This window comes from Lepidochelys kempii, chromosome 5, assembly GCF_965140285.1.
Source record: "Lepidochelys kempii isolate rLepKem1 chromosome 5, rLepKem1.hap1, whole genome shotgun sequence".
Classification (NCBI taxonomy): domain Eukaryota; kingdom Metazoa; phylum Chordata; order Testudines; family Cheloniidae; genus Lepidochelys; species Lepidochelys kempii.
In genome coordinates, this window is record NC_136384.1 from 128665751 (window position 1) to 128677849 (window position 12099).

General features: G+C 40.4%; 1 protein-coding gene across 3 annotated transcripts in view; it reads right to left on the reverse strand.

The window, feature by feature from the left end:
* The window catches only part of DGKQ (diacylglycerol kinase theta), a 172718-nt gene that overhangs the window by 41496 nt on the left and 119123 nt on the right, over positions 1-12099 (reverse strand). For all 3 annotated transcript variants that reach the window (XM_073345802.2, XM_073345805.2, XM_073345804.2), the window contains 5 exons: positions 5927-5981; positions 3585-3646; positions 3139-3289; positions 2022-2060; positions 80-195 (listed from right to left, as the gene is read on the reverse strand). In XM_073345802.2, coding sequence (XP_073201903.2) covers positions 80-195; positions 2022-2060; positions 3139-3289; positions 3585-3646; positions 5927-5981 — 423 coding nt within the window. The remainder of the gene's footprint in view (positions 1-79; positions 196-2021; positions 2061-3138; positions 3290-3584; positions 3647-5926; positions 5982-12099) is intronic.

Consider the following 12099-nt stretch of genomic DNA (forward strand, 5'->3'; position numbering starts at 1 on the left):
AGACTGAACAATTTTCCCTCCTCTCTCTCCGAATAGAGCCTGGCTTTTTCTTACACAGGATGTAACCTAAAGATCTTACCAGAACTTCGGGAATCACAGTGGCAGTAAGCTGTTTGTCATTGACCATTGTATCTTTAGCTAGCATATATATTCTTTCAGCTTCAGAAAAACAAGACATTTCAAGTACAACAGCACCTGTAACAAATGTATTTAAGTGATTCTTTAGTTGCAAATAAACTATCTTAATATGAAGTTAGGGTAAGGGGAAAAAAAAGATTACCATGAAAGAAAATTGTTTTATGGTACTTAAGAAAATATAAGAAAGTCATCCACTACAATAAACTGGTTACCAATAATGCAAAGTACTATTTGTATTTAATTCAAAAACCGATCAACACAGAAAACAAAGGGAAAACCAAACCAAACCACCCGGGAACATTATTGAGAAAGACCTGCACTAAGTAGCGCTGGGCAAAACTGCCGGGGTGTTACAAAAATCAGAGTGGTCAGAGAAATCATATAAAAGGAGCTTCATTATCTGAGCCAGTTGGGAAAAAATCCATCTAGTAGGGGGAAAATATTCAGGCAAAAGAAATCAGATATTTAGTGCGAACGAAATATTGGAACCAATAATGCCAAACAAAACGAGGAAGGACCATGGATAACAGGTTAGATAGGAGCTTGCAATATAGTATAGTGGCTAAAAGGAAACAAAAATATCAATGGAATTTTGGCTGTTTCCTAAGAACCATCATACCATGGTCCAGGAAGGTATGATTCCCAGCTAGGGCTTCGCACGCTGTTGGTGAGAGTCGCAGAAATAGAAAAATATTAAAGGAACCGAACAGACTTCAAACAGCAATAAAAATGATTACATGGATTAATTCATGGGCAGAGATCTCTGTAAAACACATACATGTAAACTGGATTTAAAATAAACTCTGGGTAAGAGGAGGATCATAATCTACAATTCTTTTCCATGCTGCAAATACAAATAAGGAAAAGGAGTTGTTCAAAAACATCCCAGGGGGTTCCAATGGCCTTTATGAGGAAAAACATCAGTGTTTACCAGCCACACAGGGATATAGCTGGTACATCAGCAGGAAACACAGGCTTTTTGGTATGGATTAATGGAATGCAACTGGGCAAAGGAGTATCTAAACAGGATATCAGGAACATTTTCTGAAGATTATTCCCAAATTAAGTCACAGACGCCTCACTAATGCAGTCATTTGAAATTGAGACTGGACAATGCATTTGAAAATAAGCTTTTATGAATCATCATTTGTTGGAAGATGGATAAAAGATAAAGAAAGTCTTTTCTATTTCATTGCTGATGATACTAAGAATACAGATGTGTAGCGGTCAGGTTGCAGCACTCCTGGTGCTAAATATTCTAGTGGTTTTGGAGGTGTTTCTTACTTCCCCAATTTCCTTCACACCAGGATGAAATAAACCTCATTCTTTAACACCAGTAGCAAAGCAACATCTCAAAAAAAAACCATGTGTGTTCAGTGGAAGAGTATCTAAAAAACGAAAGTAAGAATTTTCCAAAGGTAACAGATTAGCCTCATCACCTCCAGTGTACTTATTAAAACCAAAATGCTGGATCTATGAAACACTGACCTTGAAATTTCATTTTGTTAAGTTTAACAACAGAAACAAATTCTAATATCTTATTTTTTAAAAGAACAAAATGAGAATAGGATATACAGTATTGCCTGCAACAACTGACTCTTTTAGCTGCTCAGAATTACCATTCAAAACTCACTTTTAACAGACAGAACTTCATCACATTCATATGAGGCATGAAGCCACCTTATGAAAAAGAAGGTTCTAATAAAATATATTGGGGCTTATATAAATATGCTACTATGTTTTACATCTGATTTTTAAAGACTTTTTGTTGAGATAAGATCTCTAATACATTCATTCATCTTCGAGCTTTTAGCATGTGACTGAATTTCGGAGGTTGGTATGTTTTTACAATAGTGAACTCAGTTTAAACGTTAGAGGCTTACCTTGCATTGAGTAAACATGACTCAAAGAAAGCAGATTTGCTGCAAAGATTAGAAGAGAATGTACTTCAGACTTGGGTAGATGAACAGTAAATATTAAAAGCACTGATTTCAAATCAAAAACTTTTAAAATCGCAAAAAACAAACAGCATCCCCAACTAACACTTTCTCTCTTCCAAAGTCACGTTAAACTTTGGTGGTTGTTTTTTAAACTTTGTACAAGTAGAAGACACATTCCCCATGGTGTTTAACTTTGAAAAGTAAAAGCTACATGAGACTACGAAAAGATACATTTGTTTACTGTAGAAAGGTACAAAGTGAATTTTCAGTAGCATAGAGTATATTAGTTGTAATAAAGACAAAACTGTTAAATGTACTCACCCCTTTTCACTTCTGAATTAAATTGTGTTTCCACAATTTGAATTCATATGTCTTGTCTGCCATATGACAGGTACCGTTAATGTATCTGTTAACGTCACTAAATTTACCTTCTTAACGGAAGTTAAATCCCAAGTAGTATTCTTGGGGAACGAATAATATAATCTTACATATTCTTTGATAAAAAAAAAAAAACCTGACTTTCAGCTGGTTACTTTCAGAGAGAATGCACTCATTTAGAATTCACCTGTGTTGTTTAAACAGAAAGTAATAGTACTTTTAGAAAAATGGCTAAAAAGGTCAGTGTAACCAAGTATATATAAAGGCGACCCAAATGCCTTACTAACTATCCTCTTAAACAAAAAGCAAGCTGTCACATACATTTTTATTTCTTACACAGAACTGTCAGCATGTTAAGATACATAGAGCCCTGCGCAGATACAAAATTTGTATCCGCATCATAGCCCCAAAAATGACCCGCAGATATAAAGTGGATATCTGTGGATTTGCAGAGCTCTAAAGATAAAACCAGAGGGAAAATGTCACTATTTCAGATAAAATGTAACAAGAAAAAAAATGGTGATCTTTGCAAGACTACATTTGCCAACAAAGAGGTCACAAACATACATAAGCAAAATTGGAAGAGAAGGAACACAATTTTATTATAGCATGTTATTCTATACATAGGAATAGACAGTGAAATTAAGGATTTGTAGTACAAAGATAACACTATTTGACTTACTTTTGATAGCTAAGTCATCCTTGAGGATGTTAGTGTATTCTTCAGCAGAGAGTTGAGGTGGCAAGCCACCCACAAACAAATTTACCCGCACGACAGATTTATTATTTTCTACAATGTAAAATCTTGTTTGAGTCATCTGACGTATTGAAGTCTAGAATAAAGAAATCAGAACTAATCATGCTACAACACGTTATATAGTAGGAGAAAACACACAATGTCATAAAAAAAAATCGATGTAGCTCTGAAGCAATGCCAGTCACAACCAGAACTTTGTGCTCGGAAAGAATGACAAATTACAAAACCTTATGCTCCAAAACCTGACTGTTCTGTTTATGAGCCTATATAGATGCTATAGCTCCTCAGTTTAATGAAAATTAAAATTATCCAGAAATTGAGAAAAAAAATTCCCCCGACAAATCAGATTGATTATTTCTTTATTTGTTTACCTTTCTTATGTCTTTAAGTCTGCTAAGGATCATCTCCTGGTCATCCAGCACCATTCGCTGCACTAGAGAAATAAAAGCAATGATAGTGTTTTTCTTTAAAAAGTCTGAATTATTACATAACTCAAATAAAAAGCAAAAGCAAATAAAAATGACTATTTTAGGGAAATTAATGCCTTGACCTATGTTTTACCACTTTCTTTAATATTAAATACAAGTAGAAATATGAAAACACAAGCTACAAGGCATATTCAGCAGCAAAACTCTGAAGAGGCTTTAAATTGCACTACTGTTAATTTGCACAAAGCTTTTAAGTACCCTTCTGGACCCACACCCTTAAAATATATATTTATTTTAAGGATAGTAACATTTTGCAGCAAGCAGATGACTGGGAAAAACATGATTCATCCTGACAGATAAAGAAGAAAACACTAACCACGACATTTTAATACATTACCATTGTGGCAAACAGATGCACGGGTTATGCATGACCCTAAACAATAGCCCTTTTGCTCTACTGCTGCAAAACCAAATCATCAGCAAAAGGAACATACAAAACATAAACCCCATTCCCAGGGCTCTGTGATGAAATAATTTGACAAAGTCTTTGATTTTTGATTAAATAATTCATTATGGTTATAAAGGAAACAAGGGAAGGTTACAATCACATGTTAAAACTCTACTTAAGTATTTCTGTGGCCTACATCACAAGAGTATTCGAGTGCTTCACACGCTTTAATTTATCCTGCCACTGTACAGATTGGGAACTGGAATATGGAGTGTGAGAAACACGTTGGGCAAGTCACTTAGGGTCCGTCTCCACTGAAAATAAAAGGTGTGTTTCAAACTCTGGTTCGCTAACTCTGGTAATACAGCAGTAAAGACAGCACCTCCGCTTCTAACTCGGGTTAAAAGCACGAGTTCAATCCCAGGCACCCCTTGCTGTATCTCTATGCAGCAAAGCGACGCATGGGCTGGCTTCTCAGAGCTTGCTTGACTCCAGCTAGTGCAACTAGTGAGAGCAGTGAAGGCAGTGAATCGTGGGCTTCAGCTCAGGCTAGTGAGCCAAGTGCATAGCCAGGATCCATGCCGGGCTGGTACTACATGCACTGAAGCCAGCACTGGGATGTCTTCACTACTATTGCTAGCTACCCACACAAGCTGGATTCAAGATAGCTTGGGTAGGCTAGGCCATGCGCAGCTCTGTAGACCTAACCCTAGGGGCTTTAACTCGAGCTGCTAACCTGAATGCTGTGTCTTCCCTGCTACTTTAATCCACATTAAGAACACCTTTTTTTGCAGTGTAGACACATCCTTAGCTCCTTGCTCAACCACAGAGTTCCTGCAGGACTGGGCTGAACCCAGATCGAGAGTCCCAGTCTAGCTTCTCCACCACCAGGCCGTCCCTTCAACCAGAGCAACACAGCCACTACAGGGACCCGAGCATCCGGCCCTACGTGTTCCTGAAAGGTGCTTTGATATCCCTGAACTCAGATTCTTGTTTTATTCATGGAATAGATACAGCAGCACCCAAAAGCTTCTCTGCACTGGATCACTGTGTGTGATCTGCTTTAATAACAAAAAGTTATTGACCCCAATTAAATAACAGCTGCCATCAAAGGGTATCTCCCAAAAAAACAGTCCTTTTCATCAGTGGGTTAGTATGCATCAGAAAACAAGACAGCTAGGTGAAATTTCTCATGCAAATAATTTTTTCCACTAAAAAAATGCAGATTAGTGTCAACCAAAACAATTAACAAATTCAGGTCAGTTTTGGCAAATTGTTTCAGTCAAATAAAAATTTTCAGTAACTTCTATACAGTTTGTTTCAGCATTTCTGAAATATGTTTCAACTTTTCGTTTTGGAATTTCACTATTTTCTTTAAAAAAATTAAAGCCTTCAAAAACAAAACTTTCAACCCAAAACTATTTTTTCAACTTTTGCTTTTCGTCGGGGGGCAGGGAAAAAAAACAAAACAAAACTCCATTTTGGTTCAACTTGAACTGATTTCTGCCCTCCCCCCGCTGTGATTTTTTGGTTTGGCCACTAACCTGAAAAATCTCATATTTGCACATCTCTTCGGAAAACACAACCTTGACATATGCTTTCTTTTAGTACAAAGAAGGAAGAGTAAAGTACTATACAAAAAATCTATGGTGACAATTTAAAAAAAAAGGCATTTCTGATTCAATATTTCAACATTTTTCAGCATAATTATACACCAAGTATCTATCAGTTATTGAGGGATCAACTGTAAAAATTAAATATGGATGCATTAAAATTAAAATACATAAATGCATACTACAGGACTCAACTATGGAAAAGCAAATAACTCTTGATTTACCTTGCTTACTGCCCATAAGTACTTCTAGAAGTTTGAAATTCTGGAGGCATTCCGTCTGCCAAGAGACAACACATTTAGATGTACGTTGTAATAGGTGATACATTTGCCATAGTTTTGTATTCTTTTAGTAGTTACATTATAATATTAACAGGCACAAGAAAATTAAATACCTTAAATTAAATTGAGACCCAAGCTGGGTGAGGCAATATCTTTTACTGGACCGCTTCTTTTGGTGGAAGAGGGAAGCTTTCAAGCTCCACAGAGCTCTTCTTCAGGTCAAAGCCTCAAGAAGAGCTCTGTGGAGCTCAAAAGTTTGTCTTTTTCTACCAACAGAAGAAAACCACAATGGAAGATACTGAATTGTACTTTTCCTTCTCTGGAAAAACCTTCCCTTTCCATTTCCATTGTCTCTCCCACACAAAGCCTCAAACTTCCCCATTTCTTAGCTAACCAACGCAACCCATAAATCAACTGGAGAGAGAGCTGCTGAACAGCACAGTTAACTCTCCCCGCTCAGCAGCTGGTGGGGCTATTAACACATATCCACACAGATGATCTTGCCAAAGGGAGCAGAAAGGGAAATGGAACACAGCTCTCCCAAATGGCAATGAGAACACTGGCCTATCAGGCCAACCAGTGGAAGTAGACTTCACTAACAAGGTATATTAATTATTTAACAGCTATTGACACCACAGATCCATACTCTTGGGAGCAAAACACTACTGCATGAACATGGGACTGTTTAAAGTCTTGACACATTAGGACGGGGGAGGAGGAGGAATCTTATCTACATACCCCTTAGTCCTTGCCTAGAATCATTCATTCAGAATAGAAGAGAAACACCCCATACTACTCACTTCAGACACACACACCAGAATGGGCAGCTAAAAACCTGAATATCAGATTAAAACAGCTGGTATCCTTACTATTAAAGAATTTAATAATATGATTGTCCAACACTGCCCTAGATACATCTGCTACACGGGACTGGTGAAAGCATACATTCAGTGTTACCATTACTCTAGTGGAATAGCTCATGAGACTTTGGGGACATGATACCTTTCTAACAGGTCTTGACTAGGAAGTGACAAAATCCCTAACTAAAATCCCTAGGTTCACTTTTTTTTATTAATTGAGGCTGAGGGCATTTGGAATCTCTCAAAGAAAGACTTCAACATCCACAAGCTTTGGATAATCATCGATCACCAGTTGATGTACAAATGTATCTGCTCTGCTGGATACGAGAAACATTGTACAGGAGGAGCTTTCACATAAGTCAGAATTCCCCCTGCTAAGATGACAGACATTCCTGCCCATAGAAACGTACATGCCACATGTACATAGTGTTTCTAAGTAGCCAAACCAAGAGCTATGTAGAGAGCTATCTCAGAGGATGCATTAGTGTGAATTCCCCACAGTTTCATCAGCTCCAGGGGATGTGATAGCAGCTGCTAACCAGAGAACTACACACTACTGTGAAGGAATTGAGCTTTTGGAAACTAGTAAAGCTGTCAGAATTTTCATTCTAGCTCCAGGACTGCATATTTCCACCAAATAATCACTGAAATGTTGGGCTAGAATGGACCTTGAGAAGTCATCTAGTCCAGCCCCCTGCAGAGAGGCAGGACCAAGTAAACCTAGACCATCCCTGACAAGTCTTTGTCCAAACTGTTCTTAAAAACCTCCAGTGACTTCTTTAAAACACAGCAACACTGTGGGGAAAAAGGGAATTACACTTCAAGACGACGTCAATTGCACACCAATTCCTCACTAGGACAGATCTGATAAAAAAGACAAGAGGGACAGGGAAGCAGATGCAGCGTTGAAGTCGCTGGGCCAACAATTCAATCTCTCAGGGGAAAGAGATTACACATTTTAGTCACACCATCATCGGTTCTATACTAGAAGAGATGTAACGTTAATCTCTAAATCCTTAATGAAGCAGACAAGATTTGCAGAAACTGGCAATATTATATGGTCAGATCATGAACCAGTGGGAGTAATATTTGATAGCTGGGATGGACAGTCAGCAAAAGATAGTTACTCTCTAATTAAATATGGGCTACTTTTGCGGCCGATAAAAATCTCTATACCTCAGATACTCCAGGCTCTGAAGTTATTTGGAAATATCCTGAAGTAGCAGGCTTGCCAAAGATAAGCAAAATTGATAAAGAAACTTTAGATTAAAAAAATAACAGAAGAAGAAATCCTAGAGGCAACAGAAAGTAAGAAAAGTGCTAAAACTCTAGGACCCAATGGCTCTCCAGCTGAATATTACAAGATATTTGAGGAGGCATTCATGGGTCCCTTGAGAAGCACCTAGGGGAGGAACTTCCAGAAACTATGAAAGAAGCTTCTGTGGTGGTTCTCCCTAACAATGGAAAAGACTTTACATTCTGCACTTCCTATACTGCCATATCACTGTTAAAAGATACAATTCCCTTGTTATCATTAGACAGAGAAAGCTTTTGATAGAATAGAATGGAACATTTTGTTTCACATCCTGTCCCAAATGGACTTTGGCCTCCAGTTCCTTTAATGGACAATGCTCTTCACACCAGCCCAAAAGCAGCTTTGCGAGTTAATGGGGTTAAATCCCTGCTTTCAATTGCACAGAGAGACTAGGCAGGGATGTCCATTGTCTCCTTTATTTTTTGCACTGGCTATCAAGCCTTTTGCCCAGAGGATAAGGGACAATGGATCGATCACAGGAATAAATTTTGCAGGACCACATCAGAAAACAGCACAGTGTAAACACTGTTAGCCTACCAGAATTTTACATAAATCCTTTAGCAAAGGCTATTCTATGGGTTTGGAACAGAACTAGAGGCAAAATAATTTCATTTCCCTCGCCAACACCACCCATTGCAAATAATCCGGATCTTAACCCAAATAGAGAACACAGAGAGCTTCAAACATTGAGCATGCTATGGAAAACACCCGGTTGGCCAGCTATTTGTTAAAGCAACTCTTAACTTATTTAGAGATCAAAACTAACTTTAACTGGCCCCCTCTCCCTGGTACCAGTTCTTTCAAGTCAGGCATTATGGTTCTTAACTGTCTAGTTTATACAGAAAGCGAACTTTAATAGATGTGATAGCAACTGGACAATTAGAAAACAAAAAAATTATAACGGACTTATATCAATCTTTGTAAACAGTGTTCCTAACAAAATTTCAGAGACAGAGCTTTCTGCATTGTGGTCTTTTTCTGAGACCCAGAGGTGTCCAAAACGCATATTGGACTTTTCACCTTCTGATCAGAACCCTGAAGAGGTACCATCTCCAAGGGGCTTCACAGCCAAACCTTCTTGAAACAGTAGGGCTTTCAGCCTGCTCTGGAACTCCTTGCATACTCTTGAATCATAGAATATGAGGGTTGGAAGGGACCTCAGGAGGTCATCTAGTCCAACCCCCTGCTCAAAGCAGGACCAATCCCCAACTAAATCATCCCAGTCAGGGCTTTGTCAAGCCTGACCTTAAAAACTTCTAAGGAAGGAGATTCCACCACCTCCCTAGGTAACGCATTCCAGTGCTTCACCACCCTCCTAGTGAAAATGTTTTTCCTAATATCCAACCTAAACCTCCCCCACTGCAACTTGAGACCATTACTCCTTGTCCTGTCATCAGCTACCACTGAGAATAGTCTAGATCCATCCTCTTTGGAATCCCCTTTCAGGTAGTTGAAAGCAGCTATCAAATCCCCCCTCATTCTTCTCTTCCGCAGACTAAACAATCCCAGTTCCCTCAGCCTCTCCTCATAAGTCATGTGTTCCAGTCCCCTAATCATTTTTGTTGCCCTCCACTGGACTCTGTCCAATATTTCCACATCCTTCTTGTAGTGTGGGGCCCAAAACTGGACACAGTACTCCAGATGAGGCCTCACCAATGTCGAATAGAGGGGAACAATCACATCCCTCGATCTACTGGCAATGCCCCTTCTTATACATCCCAAAATGCCATTGGCCTTCGTGGCAACAAGGGCACACTGTTGACTCATATCCAGCTTCTCGTCCACTGTAACCCCTAGGTCCTTTTCTGCAGAACTGCTGCTGAGCCATTTGGTCCCTAGTCTGTAGAGGTGCATGGGATTCTTCCGTCCTAAGTGCAGCACTCTGCACTTGTCCTTGTTGAACCTCATCAGATTTCTTTTGGCCCAATCCTCTAATTTGTCTAAGGCCCTCTGTATCCTATCCCGACCCTCCAGCATATCTACCTCTCCTCCCAGTTTAGTGTCATCTGCAAATTTGCTGAGGGTGCAATCCACACCATCCTCCAGATCATTTATGAAGATATCGAACAAAACCGGCCCGAGGACTGACCCTTGGGGCACTCTACTTGATACCGGCTGCCAACTAGACATGGAGCCACTGATCACTACCCGTTGAGCCTGACAATCTAGCCAACTTTCTATCCACCTTAGAGTCCATTCATCCAGCCCATACTACTTTAACTTGCTGACAAGAATACTGTGGGAGACCATGTCAAAAGCTTTGCTAAAGTCAAGGAACAACACGCCCACTGCTTTCCCCTCATCCACAGAGCCAGTTATCTCTTCATAGAAGGCAATTAGATTAGTCAGGCATGACCTTCCCTTGGTGAATCCATACTGACTGTTCTTGATCACTTTCCTCTCCTCTAAGTGCTTCAGAATTGATTCCTTGAGGACCTGCTCCATGATTTTTCCGGGGACTGAAGTGAGGCTGACTGGCCTGTAGTTCCCAGGATCCTCCTCCTTCCCTTTTTTAAAGATGGGCACTACATTAGCCTTTTTCCAGGCGTCCGGGACTTCCCCCAATCGTCATGAGTTTTCAAAGATAATGGCCAATGGCTCTGCAATCACAGCTGCCAGCTTCTTTAGCACTCTCGGATGCAGCGCACCCGGCCCCATGAACTTGTGCTTGTCCAGCTTTTCTAAATAGTCCCGAACCACTTCTTTCTCCACAGGGGGCTGGTCACCTCCTCCCCATGCTGTGCTGCCCAGTGCAGTAGTCTGGGAGCTGACCTTGTTCATGAAGACAGAGACAAACAAAAGCATTGAGTACATTAGCTTTTTCCACCTCCTCTGTCACTAGGTTGCCTCCCTCATTCAGTAAGGGGCCCACACTTTCCTTGACTTTCTTCTTGTTGCTAACATACCTGAAGAAACCCTTGTTGTTACTCTTAACATTTCCTGCTAGCTGCAACTCCAGGTGTGATTTGGCCTTCCTGATTTCACTCCTGCATGCCCAAGCAATATTTTTATACTCTTCCCTGGTCATTTGTCCAATCTTCCACTTCTTGTAAGCTTCTTTTTTGTGTTCAAGAGCAGCAAGGATTTCACTGTTAAGCCAAGCTGGTCGCCTGCCATATTTACTATTCTTTTTCCACATGGGGATGGTTTGTCCTTGCAATCTCCATAAGGATTCTTTAAAATACAGCCAGCTCTCCTGGACTCCTTTCCCCCTCATGTTATTCTCCCAGGGGATCCTGCCCATCAGTTCCCTGAGGGGGTCAAAGTCTGCTTTTCTGAAGTCCAGGGTCCATATTCTGCTGCTCTCCTTTCTTCCCTGTGTCAGGATCCTGAACTCGACCATCTCATGGTCACTGCCTCCCAGGTTCCCATCCATTTTAGCTTCCCCTACTAATTCTTCCCGGTTTGTGAGCAGCAGGTCAAGAAGAGCTCTGCCCCTAGTTGGTTCCTTCAGCACTTGCACCAGGAAATTGTCCCCTACACTTTCCAAAAACTTCCTGGATTGTCTGTGCACCGCTGTATTGCTCTCCCAGCAGATATCAGGGTGATTGAAGTCTCCCATGAGAACCAGGGCCTGCGATCTAGTAACTTCTGTGAGTTGCCGGAAGAAAGCCTCGTCCACCTCATCCCCCTATCCGGTTGTCTATAGCAGACTCCCACCACGACATCACCCTTGTTGCTCACACTTCTAAACTTAATCCAGAGACTCTCAGGTTTTTCTGCAGTTTCATACTGGAGCTCTGAGCAGTCATACTACTCCCTTACATACAATGCAACTCTCCCACCTTTTCTGCCCTGCCTGTCCTCTTGGGTTGAATGTGCTGCAGACAGAGCATCGCGAAGTACAGCAGCACTCAACAAACAGCTATTATGGGCAGCCATGCTAGGAAGTCTGCTGGACAAGAGTTGCACCTTTGAAAGCCTGGTCTCTTCAACTTCAG